Below are 25852 nucleotides of genomic sequence, written 5' to 3' on the forward strand. Positions count from 1 at the left end.
CACAATAAATCTTTCTCTGTTTTAGATTTACGACCTGGTTCAGATCAATCGTCTTTGCATTTTGGCTGAATGACGATGAAAGAATATGGAGAGAGTTCCTTTAGAAAGCTGGCAATTCCAATGATCGGCATGATTATAACACACACACACACACACACACACACACACACACATATATATATATATATATTTGTATTTGTATTTCTTTTTATCACAACAGATTTCTCTGAAATTCGGGCTGCTCTCCCCCCAGGAAGAGCGCGTCGCTACACTACAGCGCCACCCATTTTTTGGTATTTTTTCCTGCGTGCAGTTTTATTTGTTTTTCCTATCGAAGTGGATATATATATATATATATATATATATATATATATATATATCATACAGACATAAAATATATATATATATTTATACATATATATATATATATATATGTATGTGTGTGTGTGTGTGTGTTATACGTCATTGGGGGTTTGTTCGCTTTTCAAAAAATACAGTATATATCAAAAGTGTTACTTTATATTATTTTCCTCAAAATTGGTAGACACGTTAAAAAGCTGCATTTGTTTATATACGAACGCTGACCAGTCAATAAAATTATAAAAGAAATAACTGTAGGGGAGTTGTTCACTTTTCATATAATGGGTTCGGGTTTTGTCCTTGGGATTTTGTCCACTGGACTGTGTCCGTTAAGTCACACTGGCATGACGGAAGCAGTTTCAAAGACCTGTCAATCTTCCATGCATACAATTCCTTGTCTTGTTTGAGATGGTCAGGTTTGAGATGGCCTAGTTTTGAATTATATCTTTAAAAAAAAAGAAAAAAAGAAAAAAGCAACAAAAAAACATGTTCAAGCACCATCATTTTCAGAACATCACCCATTTTGGACTGACCAGTCAATAAAATTATAAAATTATTGACGCTGACCAGTCAATAAAATTATAAAAGAAATAACTGTAGGGGAGTTGTTCACTTTTCATATAATGGGTTCGGGTTTTGTCCTTGGGATTTTGTCCACTGGACTGTGTCCGTTAAGTCACACTGGCATGACGGAAGCAGTTTCAAAGACCTGTCAATCTTCCATGCATACAATTCCTTGTCTTGTTTGAGATGGTCAGGTTTGAGATGGCCTAGTTTTGAATTATATCTTAAAAAAATTTGTTTTTTTAAAAGCAACAAAAAAACATGTTCAAGCACCATCATTTTCAGAACATCACCCATTTTGGACTGATTTGGACCTGGGCTGTAGCTTCGAAAAAGTTTTCCTTATTTTCATTTCACACACAGGAACAGAATGAGCTGTAATGAGTTGGATCCAACACCGACTACAGAAATAGGACCACGACTGAATTTCCCCTCTTCACCTCAGCTTTCCCAAAGTTGTAACGAGGATATTGCAAAACACAACTTAATTAACGAATGGGTGTGGTTACTGGAAACGTCCACTCGCATGTTTTACTGTCGTCGCTCACACTTCAAGTTGGAAAACGTAGCCTGGACTCGAACGGTGAAAGGACAAAGAGAAAACAATCATGGCGATAGAAATGAACAATTAATGAATAAATGAATAAAACAAATAAAGCAACCCAACCTTCCATTTTCCGCTGAACACGGCCAACAGGGCAATGGCTGTTTTGCAACCAGTTGCCGCGATCTTCCAGCCTTTGAAGCTTTTTCTCCCACAACGATGTGGATGAGGTCAGCCCAGTCATACACGGTAAGCACTGTGCTTGATGACTGTGGCAGGATTGCCCCACTCCTTCTCGTTGTCCAACTTCTGAAGGACGACGTCACCGGGAAGTAGCTCTGGTAGCTCTTTAGTGCCGTGACGACGGTCAAAGTTAAGCTTAGTGGAGAGCTTGCTTCTGGTGTCTCTGTCTCTTATAGTCTCTTTGTTCACAGTACGTGGCTCAAGAGTTGCTGGAAGACATGGGAGTGTGGTTCTCAGGTTTCTGCCGTAAGCTAACATAGCCGGACTTTCTCCTGTTGGTGTTGTTGGAGTGGATCGGTGGATCAGGAGGGCAAGGGCTGGATCATTTTGACTTAGAATCTTCTTAGCCTCCTTGACTGCTCGTTCAGCTCCACCGTTGGCTTGGGAATGGTACGGACTAGTAGTCCTATGAGAAAACTGCCAGGAATCTGCAAAATCCTGGAACTCCTTGGAAGTAAATTGTCTCCCATTATCTGTGATGATCAACTCAGGTATTCCGTGTCTAGAGATAATGTTCTTCATGCTGTTGATCACGTTCTCTGATGTCTGTTGTCTGAGATGTGCAATCTCGAATCGTGAATAGAAGTCATAGAGTACGAGGTAGTGTTGAGCCTTGAACTCAAACAGGTCACACGACACCTTTTGAAAGGGACGTTCTGGTAGCTCAGTCATCACTAGTGGTTCTAATGGCTGTGACGGTCTCTTTACCTCGCATGTACGACAGTTATTCACAATGTTCTTGATCTCTTGGCTTATCCCAGGCCACCAAACTGATGATTTGGCTCTTTCGCGACACTTCGCGATACCCTGGTGTCCATGGTGAATCTTCTCTAAGATTTCTTTCTGCATGGCTGCTGGAATCACGATTCTTGTTCCTCTCAAGAGCAATCCCTTGTACACGCTGAATTCTCCACGGTGCTCATGGAACTTGTGTAGCTCTGGTCGCAGGTCCTGGCGATACTTGGGCCAGCCTGAAGCAGTTTGCTGTAGAGCTTCACTCAGGATTGGGTCTCTCTGGCTCTCTCGGGCTATTTTGTCGAGTCGCTCGTCAGAGATTGGCCAGGATGAGGCGATTCCGTCGACATGAGCCTCCACGTTTGCTGACGAAAAACCTTCCTCCATCTCCTCCTCGACGGGACTTCTCGATAGGGCGTCCGCAACTACCAGGTTCTTGCCTGGAGTATGTACTGCTTTCAAGTTGAATCTCAGGAATCTGATCAACATCCTCTGGCATCTTGGAGGGGTCTCGTGTAGATCTTTCGAGTTGATCAGAGGGACCAGTGGTTTGTGATCTGTCTGAAGAGTAAAGTTTGGAAGCCCTATCAGGTAACGCGAGAACTTTTCGCACGTCCAGATTGCCGCAAGACACTCTTTTTCTATTTGCGCGTATCCTCTTTCTGCTGACGTGAGAGTTCTTGAGCAAAAAGCAATTGGTTTCAGCTGCCCTTCATGGTCTTGTAGGAGAACACCTCCAATACCGTAGCTCGAGGCGTCTGCACTCACGATCGTCGCTCTGGACAAGTCGTAGTGGGCCAATGTTGGTGCTGATGTCAAAAGTTCTTTGGCTTTTGTCATCGCTAGTCTCTGTGGTTCACCCCAGTGCCAAGCTGCATCTTTTTCCAGTAGCTCTGTGACAGGCTTCAGAACTGAAGACAAGTTTGGTAGGAAACGACCTAGGAAGTTGAACATTCCTAACACTCTCCTCAGCTCCGTGACGTTGGTCGGGTCTGGCATTTCAACAATGGCTTTCACCTTCTTTGGGTCTGGCTTGATCCCGTCTGCTGAAATGATATGGCCCAGAAATTCTATCTCTGGTTCTCCGAAAGTGCATTTCTCCTTGTTGAGCTTCAAGCGTGCTTCGGTGAGTTTGTCGATTGCTGATTTCAGTGCTTGATCATGCTGCTCTTGCAACTCGCCGAAGACTAAAATGTCATCGTAAAAGCACACGACGTTCTCCTCAACTTGCAGGATGGTTTCCATTGTTCTCTGGAAAATTTCAGAAGCTGATGATATCCCAAATGGTAGACGTCGAAACTTATATCTGCCGTGTGGTGTGATGAACGTAGTCAGCTTTGAGCTTGCCTCATCCAAGGGAATTTGATAGAAACTGCTTGTAGCATCTAGCTTACTGAAAACTTTTGCTCCTTTGAGTTTATATAGAAGGTCTTCAAGTGATGGTATGGGGTAAAGTTCACGCTTGACTGCGAGGTTCAGTTTCTTCAGGTCTGCACATATTCTAACACTACCGTTTTTTTTCAAGACTGGCACCATCGGTGCACACCAGTCTGTTGGCTCAGTGATTTCTTCAATGATGCCTGCTTCCTCCATCTTCTTGAGTTCTCGCTGATAGAACATTGCTCTAACATGTATTATGTTCTTTTGTGGAACGAAATGTCTATCAAATAAGTCTAGCACAGCTTTGAGATTGGGTCCTGTCTCTTCCGTTTCATCGTAGTGAAAAGACTCGTAGACCTGCTCTGCAGTGGCCCCCATGGCATAAATCAGCGATGAAAGTTGTATTTGAAAACTTTTAGTGCTCAGTTCGTTTGCAATCACAAAACGTTCGAATCTTTTCCGCCATTGTGGCCAGCTTTCTGGCTGCTTAAAATCGAAGTTCTCTGGCGGTTTGAAAGGCATCTTATGAGGAAATAAGAAAAACTCAACTCACAGGTTATTTCTCGTCTGTAAGTGGTGTGTTGAGGTCTCTTCGTTTTCAAGTCGTAGCGTCGAGCTGTCTCGTCTGCTACAGCTGAGAATCTCTCACAGTTGCCAAGTTGCGTCGCCGATTCGTTGTGCGGAAATCTTCATAAAGCTGGATTCGTAGAGCCGCCGACTGCCACCATGCTTCGTTCTCACACGTTCTTACCGACTTGTAACAACAGGAACCTCACTTCTTGTTGATGTTTCCTTTACTAATGCAAAAACTGAACTGCCTCTGACAGGCTAACAACATGGTTCGAAATCGAGTGAGTACATATCGAAAACGAGGCTCGAGGTCGAGGTCACCGGAGGTGACTATTTCGATCGCGAAACACACGAAATACATGATACCGTGACACACTGACGTGCTGCATTCCCAGATGGGTTGCTTCAGGCAATTGGTGGCGTGCAAAATCACTTCCAACTGCGACACGTAAAAAAGAAGCAGTTGTGGTTTTGCAAAGCTGGACCTCGCCAGAAAGAGGATGGTGGCAGAATGGTTAAGACGCTTATCTGACAAAACGGTGTTCGTCAGGGTCTAGGTTCGAATCCCAGTCTAGCCCTTCTTCCAAGTTTGACCAGAAAACCATACTGAGCGTGTGGTCATTTGGATGCAACGATAAACCGTGGTCCTGCCCTTGGCTCACTGAAAAACAGCCCATAGCAACATAAGCATTGCCGTCAAGCAAAATTCTTAAGAAGAAATCCACCTAGATAGGTCCACAAACATACACTCAAGGCCTGGCAAAGCGCGTTGGTTTTTGCTGCTGGTCAGGCATCTGCCTTACAGATGTATTGTAGCGAATACAGATTTGTCCAAACGCAGTGATGCCTCACTAAAAAACTGAAACTGAAACCCACCAACACCAATGATGTGGTTTGTTGCTTTTACAGCCACTATTTGTCCTGCTTTTTCTTTGTAAAGCAAGTTTAATGCAATCATTTTATGAGCGATTGAGTTAGAAACATGCTTAATTAAGTTAATGTGAGTTAATTAAGTTATGTATCCTCGTTTTGTGTAAATAAAGAGCTATACAGTTATCAAATGTGGGAGCTGGTCTTGCAAATTGGGTGAATGCACTATCAAGTTCAACCTATCTCATGACTAAATACACGAGTTCCACATGGGTGCGCAGGGTATGTTTCTGTTCCTGCACGTTTTACTGAACCACTGTGTCTCTCATTCCCTCAGCTAAAAACAACAACAAAAAAACAAAACAAAAACAAAAACAAAAAAAACCGGTATTATTTATTCATACACATGATTATATATTTTGAGTGACTTAGTGGGCCCGTCCTCGGTGCAAGGCTGTGCTTGTAACTTTGCATTTTGAAGCTCGATGCTGTGGCATGCCAGCAGTTCCCCATGTGTAGAAGTATTTTTTTGTCAGGTACCCTTTTAATCTCAGGACCCCATTCTCCAACCGCTTTTTAAAATCTTCTTATCTATTCTATTTATTTTGTGAGTGTGTGTGTTGTTTTGTTTCGCTTGATGGTGACGACTTTCTTTGCACCAACAATCAAGTTAGTGACAATCAGTATATTGACTGTACTGCAAACTTCTAGAAGACGTGTTGTGGACTAAACTGGAAAATTCATTCACACAGTTGTTGTCATAACAATGTAGGCCTACATTGCTTGATTGATTTTGTTTTCTTTCATCGGGAAGAAGGTAAATATCATTCACACGAGACAGAACTGAGTGAAGAAATCCTCTTTTGGACTCTGGGCAAGTTTACAGTCCATTCACTGGCAAGCAATTTCGTGATTAAAAAAACAGTTGTATCCAATAAACAGTTGTTCTTGCAAGCTGACAGTGTTGTGGTATCATTACTAGGCTAGGAAACAGCATTCGAGAGGTGTACACTGCAAAAGTACCACATTTGTGGATGGGGAAGGTCAACGTGTACATCTGTGTAACTGCCATTTTAAGTGCATATGCTGGAACAAGCATGCATGTGTGAGTGTGCTATGCAAGGTGCTTTATGAGTTTAAGAGAGAGGGGGGAAAGAATGATACCAGGAGAGAAGAATCTGCAGCCAACACTGACATTATGATTTCTTTTCTCTCCAAAGTTGAAAGAATGAATAATATGGATACTTATATAGTGCCTATCCTTGGTCGGAGACCAAGCTCTAGGCACTTTACAAACATGGGGTCATTTGCAGAACAGGCTACCTACATGGATAGAGCGGACCGACAGCTGCCACTGCACGGCGCTCATCATTTGATTCCTGTCTTTGTCATTAAATCAGATTTCAGGTACACACACACACACTCAGACATGACATGCAACATTTTACATGTAAGAACGTTTTGTTTATTTTCCACATCATGTTGGCTGCCACATTCCGTTTTTGGGGGTGTGCATGCTGAGAATGTTCTTATTTCCATAACCCACAGAATGCGGGCATGGATGACAGGGTCTTTCATGTGAAAATTCATATTGTGTGTGTGTATACACACGAAAGGGGTTCAGGCACAAGCGAGTCAGCCTATATCTTGACCTGGGAGATCGGAAAAATCCCCACTCTATACCCACCAGGCGTCGTTACTGTGATTTGAATCTTGGACCCTTAGACTGAAGGTCCAATGCTTTAACCACTTGGCTATTGCCAACACAAATGCAGTCTTAGGACCAATAAACCAGTTATTTTCTGATTCCACCACTTAAGTGTGGAAATGATACCTAAAGTTTCAGTTTCAAAGTGTCAGTGCATGCAGACTGATCCAAATACACTAAATATCTGCTGTTTAAATAATGAAATAATATGGAAAAAAAAAAGAAGAAGAAAAAAAAGAAGAAGAAAAAGAGGAGCAGATGCTTTACCTTCACATAAACCAACCACACTGATCAGGCCTCGAGATCTTGATTCCAGAAATGTTGTGAAGTAAATATCATCAAACATCTGGAGGAAACACACACACATACATTCCTCTGGCCCCATGCCAGGGAACACCTTTCTTCACCCCCTGCCAGAAAAAAACATACTTGACATAAACAGCAAACTGCCAACTGAACTCCACCCACATCACTCCCTGGTGCTGTTACATGCTTATGCAGACTGCATTTGCATCTCATGTAGAACCACTCATGCCTTTTCAGTAATTTTCCTTTTTCAAGATCGCGTTTGTGTATATGCAAATAGCCCAAACAAAATCATAGCCTTTTTATAAATTTAGGGCACCTTACAATTAAACCTCAAATAATTTTGAAAGAGATGGAAAGTATGGTTTATCTTGCCTTGTTTCTTTTCACAACTTTTCAAACATTTATTTTGGGGCCTGGTTCTGTGTTAGATGTTACAGGATAAGCTATTCTTAAAGCACTATCCTTCAAGTGAGCAAAAAAACCAAACAAACAAAAAACAAACAAAAAAAGGCAAAAAAAAAAACCAAACAACAACAGCGAACCCCACATGGCAGTGACATCTTGCAGAAGACTTAATTCTCATCTGTCTTGATCTTTATCTTTTGTGATGTCCATCATTTCTTTGATTTCATTGCAAACATTTGTACATGTCCACATCTGTGTGCTATAGAAATCTATTCACATCTTCTGAAACAGGTGGATAGTGTGTTGGTTGTTTATGAGGGGACTCTAAATGAGCAGAGTGGGAGTAATGCCACTGATAAGGTGCAGATAATGTATCAGAAAAAAAAAGAAGAAAAAAAAGAATAGGTATTGTGTTCACAATCTGAGGAGCTTTGATCAAAACACTCATGAGAAACTAGGCCAAGAGGGCAAAGGAAACAAACAAAAAAAGACTCGGAATAAAAAATGTGAAGTCAGAAGCGTATGTTTTCTAAAAGCCAATCAACCAAAATAATGAAAAGATATTTCAATCTGTATTTTCACTGAATTCCCTCAACCTCACAGCACACACACATATACAAACATATGTGCACACACCAGAAGTCAAAATAAATGGGCTTTTATGTTTTTACAACTTTTAATTTTCCATAACATGTGCCTGATGAGGAACCATTCTCACACAGCTACTGCAAAACATTTTGTTGTTGTTGGTTAGTTATTCACCAAACTATCACAAAATCAAAACACAAATTTCTCACTGATCAATTGAGAACATCATAATTGTCAAGACTGTTAATCCATGCAGGACATCCTGGAGTTTGTCTCAGAGCAAATTCTTCAATGTGAGCAGAGTCTTCAAGACTGTAATATTCTTTCTTTCTCATTCTTTCTTTCCTCTGATCCTTACCTTCTCCTCTGCAAGATGTGAAATTTCAGCAACAACAACAACAAAAAAACAACAAGACCTTGCACTCTTTTACCAGAGAAATCTAAATACAAAGGACAAATTGTGTCACAGGAACAGAGCTGTTCAAATGCTCTGGTCTCCTTCTGGGTTGGGGCGTGTTGTCAAGTAACTGCGGGTGTGCCCTCCCAAAGTCTTTTCTCGTCGGTACTGTGAGTAGTCAAAGTTGGTGAATCCTTCAATCTTCCCTGCCTTCCAGATCATGGCAAGGAACCCGGTAGCGAAACCTATTCCCCAACCAAGCTTCTGGCTCTTGACTGAAACACGAAAAGAAACACATCATTAGCTTGGAAATCAGCTTGTTCAAGATAAAAGGTGAAAAGGTTCACAAGAAAAGGTGAGTGTTTTCATTTTGTGTTTTTTATTGTTTTCTTTTTTCTTTTTTTTTTCTTTTTTTTTCTTTTTTACAGTTTTTATACAGTACTGTATATCTGTATATGCACTATTTCATGTGAGGCACTTGGACAACTGTGCCCATTATGTGGGGAGTTTGCACCATAAAAGTACTATATACTATCATACGATGACCTGGAAGGTAGGGGGAAAAAAACAAACAGGTCTACTCACATGCTGTTCCAAAGACACTGCCCATGGCCAGACCACCAAAGAAGTGGTTGAAGGGGTCATTTTTGCCCCGGATGTTGGCTACCACACAGGTGGTGGCTGCATACATTCCTCCTGCAGCAACTACACACACACACACACACACACACACACAGAAGTCACAAAGTTATTAATGTTCTCTAGTGTTCATCGTGCTTGTTCCCACTTCAATTTTTATGTGGCAATATGCTGAGCTCAAGAAACAGGACAGATGGAGATGCACAGAACACATTTTATTTAAATAATTAATGATGTGAAAAGAGGAAGAAAACGACAACACCACCACCAGCAACAACAAAAATCATAATGAGACCATCTAAACTTTTATCAGTTCAAATGTATAACATTCAGTGGTTGACGGATAAAATGGAAAGAAACGCACAGATCCTGTTTCCACAAGATTCTTTTTTACAATCTCCAGCTCAAATGCTGGAGTCATCAAAACCTGCAGATCTCCAATGAAAGCAATCCATCATCACAAAGCAACAAACAATTGAAAACCATAAACAGACTGGACAACTGGATATATGTAACCACTGAAAAAATAACTATGATTAATGCAAACTGTGATTCAACATCTCTCACGCATACGGTTTGCTTTCAATTTGATGGGAATTTACAACTTAATCTAAAGATACCAGTGATCATGTCTAAAATGACTTGGGGCAATCGCAGCACAGGGTTCTCCTGACTTGGTGACAGAGCAGCCTGATTACTGCTTGCATTCTGTTCTAAGGGTCACGGTGAGAATGAGTCATGGATGAAAAGGCATGGAAAAAGTACTATTCTTATAATTTTTATAATAATAATCATCATCATTACTATAATTACATTATCATAATTATTATTATCATATATCCAAATGATGAACATGACCACACATTATTCTCAAAGCAGGGGGCTAACCAGCTCTATCAGACTTGATTAAAGCAACACACAAACTTCTTCAACAATACAACACTGTTTGAACAAATCACCTGTAATAATTAAAAACACAACCTAGTTTCCACAGTAAACACTAACACTAGTAACAGCAACATACTTACAACAGATTCAATAAAATCAACACACAAATTTCTTCAACAATACAACACTGTTTGAACAAATCACTTTAATTATCAAAAACACAACCTAGTTTCCACAGTGCACACTAACAAACTAAAAAGAAAATTTTTTTTTTTTTAAAGATGACTCACACATTGGCAGTCCATATTTGGTCAGTCTGATCAAAATATTGGAGCCCAAGGCAGGATTGTCGGCTGTGGTGGATGTCAACCCTGCTATAAGGGCAAATGTGGTACCTGCACACAGAACATTAAAACATGTTTATCACACAATTTTCAAAATGTTTTATCTAAAACTAATAAAAGGAAATGTATACACTTTAACAATAACTGAGAAACACACACACGCACACACATAGATAGATATGTAGATATAGATAGATCATATGGATATATATACTCACACATACAAATGTATACACACATAGATAGATAGATGTGTAGATGTAGATAGATTCAGGGTCAGGTCAGGGGCATAGCCCTTGCTACTGGTACCATGTAACCCAGTACTACCTGCCGCATGTGAAGTCTCCCAACAACAGACCAGACGGAGGAGAAAACCTTTCCCAACAGCTGTAAAGGCAGAAGAGGATGACCAAAGGGCAGGAGGAGCTCTAAGCCTTGGCTGGAAGTCCTCCTAGGAGACGGAACTCCAAAGAAAAAACCTGCACCTGCCGAGGCCGTCCTACACATGGCAGTATCTGCACCTGTGGGACTGTGAGCGTCGGTAGGCGAGACAGTGGGGAAGGGACTGCACAACTCCTCTTCATTAAAAAAAGTCACCTGTGCTGGTCAGGCAACCAGGCTAATGTTGGAACAATGAGCTAGCCCTTCAACACCCAGCTTTCCCAAGCCTTGCAGCGATGGAGAAGTGGTAATGGGGACAGGCAGAGGATGCTGCTGGCAGTTTCTAGTCATGACTTTGCACGCAGGCAGCTGTGGGGTGATGGTCATCCGCCGTAGACTGGGCCAGATGCGGCGCTCGTATCCTCCCACAGTGTCAGAGCAGCCCTTTTTAGGGACAGCACTGCTCTCCCACATGGGGAAGGGGAGATAAAAGGATCCCTAAACAAAGCTTGCCTCGCCTAGTACCTAGTAGGAAACCGCATCCAACACTAGCGGTCGAAAACAACAGAAGAAAAGAACTAGGAGTCATGCCTTGACTCTGGGTGCCTGGAATGTTCTCACCCTTTTAGACAGAGATGACAGACCAGAAAGGCACACAGCACTCATTGCCAGAATGTTTGATCACTACCAGGTGGACATATCAGCCAAGAGCGAAACCAGGTTTGCCAGTGAAAACCAGCTGGAGGAAGTTGGAGGGGGCTACACCTTCCACTGCAATGCGAAGCCAGATGGCACCCCAAGAACTTCAGGTGTGGGCTTTGCTATATGAACCAAACTTGCACGACAGCTTGATAGCCATGGGATAAATGATAGGCTGATGACCCTGCGTCTGAAGCTGTCCGAGGATCGCTTCTCCACAGTCATCAGCTGCTATGTCCCGACGATGACCAACCCTGACGACATCAAAGAAGCTTTCTATGAGGAGCTCAGCCGCACCATTTCAGCGGTAGACAGAAAGGACAGGCTGATCATCCTTGGGGATTTCAATGCCCGTGTCGGCGTGGACTTCTCATGGCCAAAAGTCCTAGGACAGCATGGCACTGGCAAGTGCAACTCCAACGGACTGCTTTTGCTCTCACTCTGCGCACAGCATGGACTGACCATCACCAACACCCTCTTCCAACAAGCAGACAAGTACAAGAACACATGGATGCACCCCCGCTCCAAGCAATGGAACATGCTGGACTATCTGATTGGCTGGCAGAGGGACAGAGGTGATGTTTCCATTACACACTGCATGAGAGGAGCAGTCTGCTGGTCGGACCATCACCTGGTACGCAGCAAGATGAACATCAGACTTGCATGCAAGCTCCAACCAGCCAGGCAGAAATACCCTAGGAAGCACGCACACACACATAAATTTACATACACACTTGCTCTCACATTTCCCATCCCAGTCACCACATCTGTCTACCTATACTCCACCCTTCCCAATACATACATGCACAGTTTATTCCCCCATTATTCATGAGGTTGTTGATAACAACACACTAAAACACAGAATGTCACCATACATTTCTATCATATACTTTCCACGCCGTAGCACCACTACAATGTCCTTTTTCACTAAAGGGACAAATACATGATATAAAAAAAAAAAAGCAAATGAAAAAGGGAGATGGGGGGTCAAGGTCGGGTTTGGGTTGGAGGTAACAACTAGTAAAATGGGGGGGAAATAGGGGAAAAGGGAAAAACTTATGTATATGAACACACACGCAAGCATGCATACACACACGGTATATTTATACATATATTATACACACATACATAATAAAGACAGATAGATAGATGAAGACATATACTGGCCCACTATTACACTGTGTGAAAGTTGGAAGGTGAAAGAGAAAAGAAAAAAAAAAGACAGACTGAAAGAAAGAGAGAGGGAAGTAGGGAGAGGGAGGCAGACAGAGATAGAGACAGTCTATAAAAACAGAAAGAAACAAGAGACAGAAGGAAAAGGAAATCTTTATTAATAACTTCATTAATCTTTTATTTTTCCTAATCCCAATGGTGCAAGAGACGGTAAATATAGAGGGAGGCAGACAGAGATAGAGACAGTCTATAAAAACAGACAGAAACAAGAGACAGAGGGAAAAGGAAATCTTTATTAATAACTTCATTAATCTTTCATTTTTCCTAATTCCAATGGTGCAAGAGACGGTAAATATAAAAACATATCTGAGAAATCTTTATTTCAAAGGGTAAGAGATAGCTATGGATGTTTTTCCCCCTTAAACTTAAATAGCAACAGACCCTCGCCCTGCAGGAGACTAAAGCCCACAAAGTCACAACTGCAGCACACTTTCACATCAGAAGATAACTACAATGAAAAACAAACAAAAATGAAGAGATTTGTCACAAGATACCACATCAGCTGTTAAATGCACAGCCTGTGAAAACAACAAAATCTCAAGAAAGGAACTCACACAAACATTACTGGCTACCATTCATTCATGTATTCACAATTTTGTTCATTCAATCACTGATTCATTCATTTGTGCATTCTTTCTTTCTTTCTATTCACTCACTGACTCAATGAATCTTCTTGTTCTATCAATCATCACATATTTTAAGGAACTTGCACAAATTACTGCTATTCATTCACCATCTATCCATTTATTCAATGTTTCAATAAGTGTACCTACATGCCTAGGTTGTGATGTTGGAACCATTGAATACTAATTACTACTACTATTCATTCATCTATTGATAGACTGATCCATCTAACAATCCATCCATTAAGTTTCAATAAGTGCCCCTATATGTATGCCTGGGTCATGATGTTGCAACTGTTTAATACTCCTTTCCATTTGTTCTGATCATACCACATTCTGTCTTTGTTGTTTGGGGGTCTTCATCTAGTTTCTCCTGATTGAAAAAACAACAACAAAAACTCATAATAATAATCAATGACATCTACCTCTCCCTGTCTGTTGTCACTGTCCACTCACTCTGTGCCAGATTCAAAATACATGATTACAAATCTTAAGTGATGGACTCAGCCACCTGTGCATCTCTTTCTCTTACCAAAAACAAACAAACCAAAAAAAAACAATCAGTAACCTTACACAATTACTGCTTTAAAAAGTTGACTTTTCTTGCCTTCGAGTAGGCTGCGTGGACTTTCTACTAAAATGGTCAACACAACTTAATTTTACTTATTATCTATCATGCATATGGCTTGAAAGAGGTGGGATGATATGGGTGCATGTTCTTTCATGAAAATAGCTTTTTACAAGCCTCCAACCATTACCAATGCTGCACATCAAAGCTATTAATTATCATAAAATGCTGTGCGTTTTGCATACGCGCGCGCGCGTGCGTGTATGTGTGTGTGTGTGAGTGAGTGTGTGTGTGTGTGAATAGAATAGAATAGAACAGAATAGATTTTACTGTCATGAAACCTTGAGGTGTGTGTGCGAGTGTTTGTGTGTGTGTGTGTGTACCTCAGATGCAGTGTGTGCAATGGTGAATTGGGTAGTACTTTTCTTGCTGTTTTGTCTCAAGCAGACATTCTTAATCGAAAACGTTAACAAAGCGTAAAACCAGCTTCGTGCCATTTGTTTCTCAAGTTCTAAATTCTTAAAAACGGCAAGTCAAGACGGCGTCACAACTCAGACAAGACTGAAGGTTGGTCATGCAAAGTCGTCTGACTGAAGATCTACTCACCAGTAGCACCAGTGTATGCCGATAAAGTCAGGGTCTTTTTCAAGCAATCGTCTCCATCTTTGGCTTCAAAAATGGAATAGGAAAACGGGAACTTTGGTGGCGGAAAGTATTTTTGACGATGCTCTGATTCGGACATGTTTAGAATTTTACAGCAACCGCTGTGAAGGACACCGGATGTGAGTAATTTGTCTCGGTAAACAGTGGCATATTATGGTTTGGGTTCCTTAGTTCAATGGTTATCGCCCATGTTTATCACGTCGAGTCCTATTTTTCTGAAGGGGGGGGATGGGGGAGGGTTAGCATCCGAAATTATTGCACCTTTTTTTACCGGCTATATATATATATATATTTTTTTTTTTTTTTTTTTTTTTTAAATATTTGTATGAAACGATATTACCATTAGTTGATGTTGTAACCTTAGACGTACAGTGAAATTATACAGTGAATGTGACGGAAATATGTCTCAGTGGTTGCAACCCATTTTCTGTGGATTTCGACTCTTATTTTGTACATTATTTTACACAGTTTTGATGCGGATTCAGTCACTAAACTAATGTGCCACCATCTGCTTTTTTTCCGTCTTTTGTCTCACAAACCATGGAAATGTAACCAATAGGTGCAACAATTTAGGATGCTGAAAGTCTTCCAGCTCATCATCCATAAACATGATTCTTTTCAGGTGTTACTCAATCATGTAAGCATATACTATCCATGACATAAATCCTTCACACACAGACACAGACATAGCCTGATCACTGGAATGATGTGTAAGAGTCTCAGCAGAGGTGAGTTTTTGTTGTTTTGTTTTTTCCTCTGGCTAGTTCTTAATCGAAGTTGCGTGTGCTTCTTTGGTATTGTGGCTAAAATTTCTTAATACAGGTGATACCAGGATATATCATGAAAGAAGTGTTCAGTACAGCCACAGTTGTCAACTTCATCCTAATCAACATAGAAGAACGACTTTTCAAGACTGTGGCCTTTCATGCCCTGTTTGCATGGTGACCTTGGTGTTCTATCCTCCTCCACCTCCATGCTTGGGATGAGTTCCTGTCAAGGATGTGATGGCAGTCACTGCTCTGGACACCTATACAGTCTGGGTCCTTGTGATTATTGTGGTCAGTAAGGGGCTTTGCAGGTAGTGTCCTGCATTTGTTGAATCAGGTCACTGAGGCACAGCTGAACACCACCAAACAGACTAGGCAGCAGTGCAGGATTTTCTGTGGACTGCTGCTGCTGAGAACACAGAAGACAAACCTCTGTGTGGCTGCGTGTGGGTGGAATCAGGATGAGTGGCATGGCAGTAATGTCACTGAAGTGGTACAGATAAACAGACATAACAAAAATCGTCATCCTCCTATAGGTAGACTAAGAATGGGAGTAATGCCACTGAAATGGTGTAGACAGACAATCTGTCTCTCTTTTTTTTTTAAATCCTCACCCTCCTCCTCCTCCATCATTAATGAAATTTTTAAAAGTCCTAAAAATTATGTGGCCTTTCATGCCCTGCTCACATGGTGACCTCATTTTCGATAACCTTAAACTTCCATGCCTGGGGTGAATCCGGTCAAGGTTTTTAGTTTCGGCAGATTCATGCGGGGAGTCGGGGGGGTGGGGGGGCAGTCGTTGGAGGGACTTTGTGGGGATCTCCACTCTGGGAGGGATGTTCACTCAGTTTGGCTCAGTAACTAAACTATTGTTATCAGTAGAGGGCTTAGTAGGTGGTGTCCTAAGTATGTTACTCAGAACAGGCACTACTGAATACTACGAAAGTGACTCAGCAGCAGTGCAGGGTCCCCTTTGGTGTGTGGCCTCCTGGCTCTAGACTGCCGACTCTGGGGCTTGACAAATGAACCAGGTGTGGCCGTGTATGGGGGACTCGGAATGAGTGGGGTGGGAGCAATGCTACTGAAATGGTGCAGATGATGGGGCAGCAAAAAAAAAAAAAAAAAAAAAAAAGAGAGAGAGAGAGAGAAGAAAGAGCAACATTGTCATGAAAAGACAGAGAAATGAACAGACTGTGAAAGAGACAGGTAAAGAAAATGAATTACATATAGGAATACAAAGAGAAAGAAAAGGTGAAAGTGGAAATGCTCAGACGGTCATCTTCTGGAGAAAAACAACAGCAGTATGGCCATAAATAAGACTGAAAATTAGAACTGGAACACTCTAAAGGCAGCACTGACATCCCACCATACACCATGCCCTGGCTTGAACCCTCATGTGTCGATACCACACTGGAGGTGGTAGTTAAATTTTTAGTGTATGTTGAAGTACAACAAAAGAACATAATTTAAAATGTATGATAACCTTTCTCAACTAACACAGAGAAAAAAAGAGACATTTTATGTGAACACACATGGCCTAACTTACACTGCAAACATAAACTCAACTGCATCATTTGATAAATTCTGTGAATCAAATGGGTATTGAGGTTTTACATTAACTCACATGTTCTCTGTGTGGTTGTGTGAATGCGTGAGCATGTAAGGAGACTTTCAAAGGACTTGTAATTTAGTGTTTCAAAATTCTTCTAGGCTGATTTTACTAAAACTGAGTAAATATTCTTCATCGTGAATGGTGTCTGTTTATATTTGGTCATCACTGTCCTCAACTGATATGTATACTCACACATTTGAGTTATAAAAAAAAAAAATCTGTACAACATACAACAGGTAAACACAGTGAGTCAATTTTACAACATTTATTTGAGATGCAAACAAATCACAAGCAATATAAATGATGTATCACACACACACATACACACACATCTGTATACAGTGCATAGCACACACACACACACACACACACACACACACACACACACACACAGAGATCTAATCATCATGCTCACATTTCTTTGTCTCTTTTTTCACTTACACACCCATAGGAAGTGATCCTTCTATCCACATACAAACTCATTTTTATGCAATTGTACAGAGCAAATGACTGCAACACGGAACAAGACACATTAGCACTGCTTATCAACAACAGCTGATAATTACAAAATCATGACATGTTCTCTTTTTCAGGTAACTTAAGATGACACTGTATGCAGATAACACCATAAAAGCAGTGATATTCCCCTTTATTTCCCAAAGATGCTGTCAATGTGGAAACTAGCAAAACATGCATCTCCTCTTTGCTTTATGAAGTTTCCACTTCTGAAAACAAAACAAAAATCTGAGTATCAGACTGCTAAAACAAAAGGATACATAACAGATATCAGTTCTCCACTTGAAGACAAATGCATCAACATTCACGCCCTTCTCATTCTCTCTCTCTCTTTTCTTCTCTCCCAGTCTCACTTGACAGACTACCATTTATGACAGGCATAACAAAATGAACTCTGCTGGCGTACAGACACAAAAGAGTTCCAAACTGAAGCCAGGTTCTTTTGTGGCTGACCAAATCAATGAAGATGATGGTATGCAATGGGTGCACATGCATGAAAAGGACATGAAGCAGTCTGTTGTAAATATATTATTCTGAAATATGAAATCCACTACTGAACACCCCACACAGCCTCTGCTGCATCACACAGTTTGGCACACGTCAGGGCTGCAGACAATGGATAGTTGCTGATGGAATATTCTGCTTCTGAATAATCCACCTCAACCTGCAAAGCAAAACAAAAACACATTTCATCTTTTGATCTTCATTTTCAAAGTAACAAATAAAAAAAAAATCCTAGTTTGAAAAAGTCGCAGAACAATTTAGATTTTTTTCAAAAAAATATTTTTGACATCAATGGAATCACTGACACAGAATACCAACAAAATACTAGAAAACTGATGTAAAACTGTTGTTTACTGCAAACACAATTTTTCTCTGTGACGAAAAATAAAGACTTTAAACATGACCCATCATAAAGCTTTCATTTTGAAAAATAAAGACTTTAAATACAACCCATTATAAAGCTTTCATTCTAATCATAAATCTGACAATTTACTCATATTACCAATTCTAACTTTTAAATCCACTCAACAAAGGAGGATTTTGCTTGGGTGGTTTTATGTGATAAAGAAGTGTGGACAATTTATAAACTGATATGCATATAATATTCTTGCAATATGTTTACTTGGTAAATACCTGTATATTTCTCACCAGAACAAAGGACCATCAGCTTCAATATGTCGTTCTACAGATCAAGTTTGTCAACTTCAAGCCATATCTGACTACATAATATTTTCCCCAGTTCACGTGAGATATAATCTGCCTCAGGATCTTCACACAGGTACTTAAGAGTGGTGACTGACTTCAAGCTTTAACACTGTTGTCATACAAGGCTTCCTTAGCTCTCCTAAATCTGTTCACATTAACTAAAACAAAGTTGTGCATGCATGTTCCTAGTTGTGACCCTACACTATGTGCTGACCCTACACTAAGTGCAAAGATCAAAGCAATTCATATTAATGATAACCATCACCTCTGCGAGATGGGGTAGATGAAAGCATTCAAACAAGTGGACCAAAGACCATAGTGTGGCTGGTCTGACCATGACTTGTTGCTCAGAATGATCTGAGCTTTTCCAACTGTCATTAATGCATCGAAATGTCAAGTTTGATCATGTAAACCAGTTGATGAGAAGTTAGCACTAACTAACTAAAGCTAAATATGTTTGGGTTTTTTTTTTCATTTTGTTTATTATCTTGTACAAAGGTCAAGAGCAGAATAGTTTATCATTTTCAATACATGGTCAAGAGTCAATGTATACACTGATCCATACCACATAAAAATGGGTCAAGTGATTCGCAAAGCAACTGCTGCCCATATGAACAGACACATACACATTATATCACTTTCCTGTCACCATCTGGAGTATCTATGAAATTTTCTGGAAAACAAAAAACAACCAATAACACAGTAACACAAGCAATACTAACGCTGCCATGAGCCATGGCCCCCACAACCAATGTGACAGGCTCGTCTGCTGGGATGAGGGTTTTAGGGTCTACCACCTCACTGGCTTTGAAACTCATCACAATCTTCTTCACACCTGCTGGTAGATGCTGTGTGACTGGGTTCTTGATCACCTGTCCAACACATGGATAGAAATGAGGACTTCTCCAACACATGCATTGAAAATAAATAGAAATCAGGACTTCTGGACTGCCATATGTGTAACTCACATTACAGTGCCTCTCTCTCTCTCACACACACACTCTCTCTCTCTTCACACACACACACACACACACACTAACCAACCAAGCAGACAACTGATAAATGAGTACAAAACAACAAACAAATGAAGTAACTTTAATCCTTAACAAATCAGACAAAAACATCTCTATGTTCAACAAGCCATTGTTGCTTAGCACTACAGCAGGTAAATAAAAGCTACACATAAAAACAAAACAAAACAGTAAACAAAAACAAAACAAAAAAACAGCAACAATAAATTTCATTCAAAAAGTAAATCCCTACAACTTTGATTACCATAAAAATTGGGTTATCGAGTGCATTGTTACATACGTCATAAGCTGTATCCCCTAAATTTGTTAAAAAAAAATATTTAAAAAAGACGGAATTTCTTCACACATAAGCCATAGTGGTTTATAAGCCACAAATATTAGACACACACATGCATACAAAAATGTAAAAACGTTTCAAAATTAGCTACAAAAAGTGAGAAACTCAACAGACACAAAAACTTGTCTGATGCGCGAAAAGCACAAATTCAGTTTCAAAGCAACACACGGCTTCAGTTTGAAAGCTGCACTGTACGCATTGCATCATGTTTTTGGCATGATGGAAGTTGTCTGAGCAAGGGCAATCAACTGAATGTTTCGTGTGCATAAAGGCCATGTGTAAATCTGGAGGGAAAAAACGAAGTTTTCACTAGCATAAGTTTCTGTGAATTCTGAATTCATGAAGAGTCAAAACCAGCTTTGAAACCAAATGTTAATTCAAGATTAGACTGGAGACTGATGGCAACACTTGATTTGACCTGTGTCAATAGGAAAAACCCACAACATTGGGAAAAATCCACAAACAAGTCGCATCATTATTTTAGCCACAGGGTCAAAGTTGCTGCTAATAGTCCAAATTTTACCATACATTTAATTTCATTGAACATTCTTGTACATGCAGCAACAGCAGAAATAATGAACAAACAAAAGATAGCATATTGTTAAATCTGGCCTTGTTTTAGTAAATTACTCATGAAGTTGAACATGCAACAGAGCATGCAGGTGAACTGAAACACAACAACAAAAATTACATCATTCTGCTTCAGTATGTCTGGCTATGAACCCAAATATGAACATGATCGACAGCAGAATAATAAATGCCAAGCAAGTGCAATTGCCTAGTTTTGTTCCTGAAACAGTATCTTCAGACACTGTTGTTCAGCATTACTCTTCACTCACATACTGATACAGTAACAAATAAAAAAAACTCCTTGTAGACAGAAGTCCCCAATTCATTCATAAATCTTTATATTTCTGTACACCTTTCCATAAAATATCCATCCATAAGATACACACACACACATATATATATACACACACAATACACACACACACATGTATGTGTGTGTGTGTGTGTGTGTGTGTGTGTGTGTGTGCCCTTCATTTCACATCTACACACATGAACAACAGTAGAAGAGTCATGTATGAACACAGAAATATGTACTTACTTTCAGCAATTTTGTATTATCTGTGCCCTTGATTGCAAATTTGTGGAGGAGCTGAACTGAAAGAAACATGGGTACAAAGTGATTCAGTATCTCATTGGCTACACAAACATATATTTACCCAATGCAAAAATTAAATTATATCACAAAAATGTTACCCAAAGAACTTTGATAAATATGATCAATGATTTCAGTCTCGAGCAAAAACGTATTTCTTTGTAAAGCTCATAATTTTGTTGTTTATCAATCCCTCATATTCATGTGACCGACTTAGCCACAAATGAGCATGTTGCTATAGTTTCCTGCAAACATGTTTGATCTAATACTCTGAATACATTTGCTGTTCTGCCTATTAATCTTCTAGTTTCTAGCATGTCTGCTGTTTGTTTAATCAGAATCACTTTTTTCTTCTTCTAGGATTCTATGGCTTTGAACAGGAAACTTTGGAGAGAATCCAACATTCATTCAATAAATGCACCTCTCAGGGAAAAGTGAAGGGGAAACAGAAACGAGGCAAACAGTGAAAGAAAAGGGCAGACAACATCACTGAGTGGACAGTGAGGAGTTTATCTAAACTCAGGCACTATTCCACAACCACCAGAATGGTGAATGTTGGTAATGCATCCAACAGTGGAGCACCCCCATAACCAAACCAGGTTTCGGAATCAGTGACATTGATATAAATTTTTTTCAAAATGTTTGATAATCAGGGACCAAAATATTCATAAGAAGAACTTCAAGAAGAAAACTTGGTGTCCAACATCCTCCCTCCAACCTCCAAAACCCCTTCCCTCAGCAAAAAAGACAATTTTCTGTTCTTACCCATGAGGCCACAGAATCTCTCAAAAGTCCGAGGAATGCGTGTCTGTGGGTTGATTTCAATGAGGACATTTTTCTCTGTTCTGATGTACACTTGAAGCAAGCCTGCTCTGTTGAGGGGACTGTCCATCAGCATGAGCAGACACTGATGGGTGATGTCTGGGCGGCACTGGGTGATGTCACGTTTGGCTTTCCTGCCCAGGTTTTTGTGTCGGTCGCAGTTCAGCAATTCAAACACCTTCCCCATCTGATGACAGAATGACTGACTTAGTGACTTTCTCAGTACCTGTGTGTGTGTGTGTGTGTGTGTGTGTGTGTGTGTGTGTTATTGTGTGTGTGGGTGTGTTTAGACTGAATGTTATTAAACAATCAACAATAACAATACCCAACTATGCAATGTAAGTATCCACATCATTCATTCATAAGTAGCAGATCTGGTGCAATCCCCAGAAAAACAGACTATGGCTGCCTACATGGCGGAGGTAAAAATGGTCAAACACATAAAAGCCCACTTGTGTATACAAGTGAACGTGGAAATCATAGCTTACGAACAAAGGTGTATCAGTGAATCTGCATGCTTTAACACCTTTTTGAAACTGAAACTATGCCACCCACTACTGCATTGTAAGCTAACTAAGCCAGGGATTCACATCCACATGACCCCAAAAGATATACTGACGTAAACATTTTATCATTACTACCAATTGTAGTAACACTGCTTAAAAAAATTATGATATTCAGTGTATGTTTCATCTACTTTGTCAATGCTGGTATTATGAATTATATTTCACTTAAGAGTCAGAACTGTCCAGAACTTAGAACTGGGCAGCATGTGCCCTGTTGCTTGGCTTTCTGTTCTAGATGAAAGTAGTCAAGCATTAAAAATTAACTCCAGTCTCTCTTGCAATGTTAGTCTGTTCAGAACTTGATAGTTGATTGATTGATATGGATACTTCTATAGCGCCTATCCTCGGTCAGAGACCAAGCTTTACAAATACAGGGTCATTTGCACAACAGGCTGCCTACATGGGTAGAGCTGACTGAAGACTGCCACTGGGAGCTCATCATTTGTTTCCTGTGTCATTCACTCAGATTTCAGGCATGCACACATACACACTCAGACAGACATGTAACATTTTTAAGTGTATGACCGTTTTGTTTATTTACCCCGCCATGTAGGCAGTCATACTCCATTTTCAGGGGTGTGCATGCTGGGTATATTCTTGTTTCCATAACCAACCAGATACTGACGTGGATTACATTATCTTTAACACGCGTATAAACTTCCAAGTGCGTATACACACGAAGGGGGTTCAGGTACTAGCAGGTCTGCACATATGCTGACCTGGAAGATCAGAAAAATCTCCATCCTTTACCCACAAGGCGCCGTCACCAGAGATTTGAACCCTGGACCCTCAGATTGAAAACCCAATGCTTCAACTATTCGGCTATTGCGTATATCAATCATTATCAATATGACATAAGACAGTTAGTTACACCCATTGTTAATATTCGCTTATTGAAAACATTTTGTTTGCCCTGACTTGTGTTTGAAACAACAACAAACAAAAAACAAAAACAAAAAATCAAGACTGTTTCAAAAAGGATAAACTGACTAAGATTGTTCCTTAACTAGATAGTAACTTACCTTTACAATAAAACTAAGTAGCATTAACTAATTCAGGTTTAACACTTACACATAAATCATATGTATGATAAATAACATTCATTCCCGTGAAGTGGGAAGAAGGGATCAAATACTGGCAATATCCACAATTTTTCCCCTCAAGACAGAATCTGAGAATGAGTAGATTTCATAACAAGGCGTGGACGTTCAGTAATACTAATACAGTAATAGAGGAGTGGAGGGAAAGAAATGAGGATATTGCTAAAATATTCATACTATGGCCTGTACAAACTAGCGATATTGTATACTTTTATTGCCATCGCCCAAGATTCAAACTCATTCAACCGCATACCTGGTCACTTGTATTTTTCGTCTTACTCCAAAGACATCCTAAAAAAGCTTACTACTAAATACCACGATGGTAGCTATTTTGACTTTGACGGTCTGAGCAGGACATGTAGCAGTAGTAGTAGTAGGTTAGGGACAAAAACAAGCTCTGAAGCTTATAAACAGTCCTTTGATCTCATGACACATTCTGTTACAGACTTTGGTCAAGGTCCAACCCTTCATTTACATCTTATTTATTCATCAAACGCTCTAAAATTAGTTAAGAATTTTGAAGAATTGTCCAGTTGATTCTTGAATGAGTTAGCTGATGGCACTTGTTTTAAATGCAGTAGCAGTTGATTCCATATATTCGTAACTTGGTTACTGAAGCACTTCCTTGTATGACAAACGCCAGAAAATCACTATCAAAGTTAGGCTTGTTTTCAAAATACTAAAATAAAATACCTATATTCTCAACTCACCTTCACTGTTTCTAAGGTGGCGTTTTCTAATATTACGATCAGACGTTTTTGGTTCTTTTTCGCTGCCGCTGCCATCTTGCACGTGTAGCCTGTGTTGACTGAAGGACAGGAAATACTCAGACGGGGTATGACCAACTTATTACCGGAACGGAGCAAAATGGATCAAACTCGACGAAGAAAGTCAAACCCATACATGAAATGATGCTTTAATATTGCAGTAGTGAGCGTCTGTGAAGAGGTTATACACGCACCATGGCACTTTCGTTAAAGTTTATGGAGTGCATAATTGTACAGAATAACAGCAAGTGAAAGAAAAAGTAAATCAAAGTCTGATACTCTTCTTGGATCATCAATTCAACCAGAAAAACAGTCAAATAAATTTTGAGAAAAGTAAGAAACTAAGCAAATGGTTTTCAAAACACACACACACGCGCGCGCGCATACACACACACACGCTCGCACACATGCACGCACGCACACACACTTTTCTTGTCATTTATCATCTTTTTGTTCTCTTCTTTTGCCAGCTTCTTCTGTCTTCATTTGGCATCTTTAATTTATTTTTCTGCTCTCCTGTTACAGTTATGATTGTTGTTTTCATTGTATAAATATGGAACTGATGATGATGAAGATAATCTTATGCCAATACTTTCTGCTGTGCTGCCAAGACACATACATAATATATGGCTGTGTTATGAAATGGATACTCATAGTACTCTTAACTGAAGTTTTATACTTCTGATGATTGTTTGCATCTGGTTTCAACCTGTGGCTGAGTGCTTGGGTCACAACAAAATCCTAGATTATTACTCTAATTGGTAATACATAGTCTGTTCCAGTGTATTTTTTAATGACAAAAGTAGATTGATATTGTTTAATTAATATGTCACTCCTTCACATGAAAGTGGACATAGGTTTGGGAGAGTGAGTAGGAGCGTTTTTTCTTTTTCTTTTTTGCAACATTAACTGCTATACTTACAAGAATGAAAGAACAATGAGCAGAGGAAGAAAAATGAAATATTGGTCAAGTGCTTTATCAAAGAATCTCAATGAAATGATCTCTGGTAATTCTGGCTTACTCCTCATTTTACTCAGAAGCGGGAAGTTGCCATTTCCTGTGTCATAATTATCATCAAAACCCCCACAGCTTTAGGGATGCAAAGAAAATGCTGATTTTCTGATTATCTACTGAGCACAGATTTATTGCACAGTCTAATTTTTGTTGCATTCTCAACTTTTCTTTTTTACCACATAATTTGTTGTGAATTGTATGAGGCATATGTATTATGTAAAAACCATGCTTGCAAAT

At 39.9% G+C, this 25852-nt stretch overlaps 3 protein-coding genes across 3 annotated transcripts in view; all 3 read right to left on the reverse strand.

Moving 5' to 3' along the window:
- The window catches only part of LOC143280109 (sodium-dependent lysophosphatidylcholine symporter 1-B-like), a 41733-nt gene extending 40029 nt beyond the window's left edge, over window positions 1-1704 (reverse strand). The window contains exon 1 of the mRNA XM_076584655.1: window positions 1592-1704. The gene's annotated coding sequence lies outside the window, so the exon portion shown is untranslated. The remainder of the gene's footprint in view (window positions 1-1591) is intronic.
- A 6641-nt stretch (window positions 1705-8345) lies between these two features.
- Window positions 8346-14846, reverse strand: LOC143280628 (NADH dehydrogenase [ubiquinone] 1 alpha subcomplex subunit 11-like). Its single transcript, XM_076585346.1, has 4 exons — window positions 14655-14846; window positions 10491-10595; window positions 9259-9378; window positions 8346-8948 (listed from the first exon to the last, which is right to left on the reverse strand). Exons 1-4 carry the CDS (start codon window positions 14788-14790, stop codon window positions 8758-8760), a joined length of 552 nt encoding a protein of 183 aa, XP_076441461.1. The 5' UTR covers window positions 14791-14846; the 3' UTR covers window positions 8346-8757.
- A 2542-nt stretch (window positions 14847-17388) lies between these two features.
- LOC143280629 (ribosomal RNA small subunit methyltransferase NEP1-like) lies at window positions 17389-24653 on the reverse strand. Its single transcript, XM_076585347.1, has 5 exons — window positions 24544-24653; window positions 22111-22354; window positions 21292-21347; window positions 19538-19687; window positions 17389-18270 (listed from the first exon to the last, which is right to left on the reverse strand). Exons 1-5 carry the CDS (start codon window positions 24616-24618, stop codon window positions 18157-18159), a joined length of 639 nt encoding a protein of 212 aa, XP_076441462.1. The 5' UTR covers window positions 24619-24653; the 3' UTR covers window positions 17389-18156.
- Between the last annotated feature and the right edge of the window lie 1199 nt (window positions 24654-25852).

The sequence above is a fragment of the Babylonia areolata genome, chromosome 3 (genome assembly GCF_041734735.1).
Source record: "Babylonia areolata isolate BAREFJ2019XMU chromosome 3, ASM4173473v1, whole genome shotgun sequence".
Lineage (NCBI taxonomy): Eukaryota > Metazoa > Mollusca > Gastropoda > Neogastropoda > Buccinidae > Babylonia > Babylonia areolata.

Bases quoted from the DNA above. Each gene is read 5' to 3' on its own strand.
- LOC143280629 (XM_076585347.1), bottom strand. From the start codon at position 24,618: ATGGCAGCGGCAGCGAAAAAGAACCAAAAACGTCTGATCGTAATATTA. The intron at 22,355-24,543 runs GTGAGTTGAGAA...TTCTGTCATCAG, and splicing joins CCACCTTAGAAACAGTGAAG to ATGGGGAAGGTGTTTGAATT. The intron at 21,348-22,110 runs GTAAGAACAGAA...TGTTTCTTTCAG, and splicing joins GAGATTCTGTGGCCTCATGG to TTCAGCTCCTCCACAAATTT.
- LOC143280628 (XM_076585346.1), bottom strand. From the start codon at position 14,790: ATGTCCGAATCAGAGCATCGTCAAAAATACTTTCCGCCACCAAAGTTC. The intron at 10,596-14,654 runs GTGAGTAGATCT...TTCTGTGTGCAG, and splicing joins GGCATACACTGGTGCTACTG to GTACCACATTTGCCCTTATA. The intron at 8,949-9,258 runs GTGAGTAGACCT...TTCGTGTTTCAG, and splicing joins CAGTGTCTTTGGAACAGCAT to TCAAGAGCCAGAAGCTTGGT.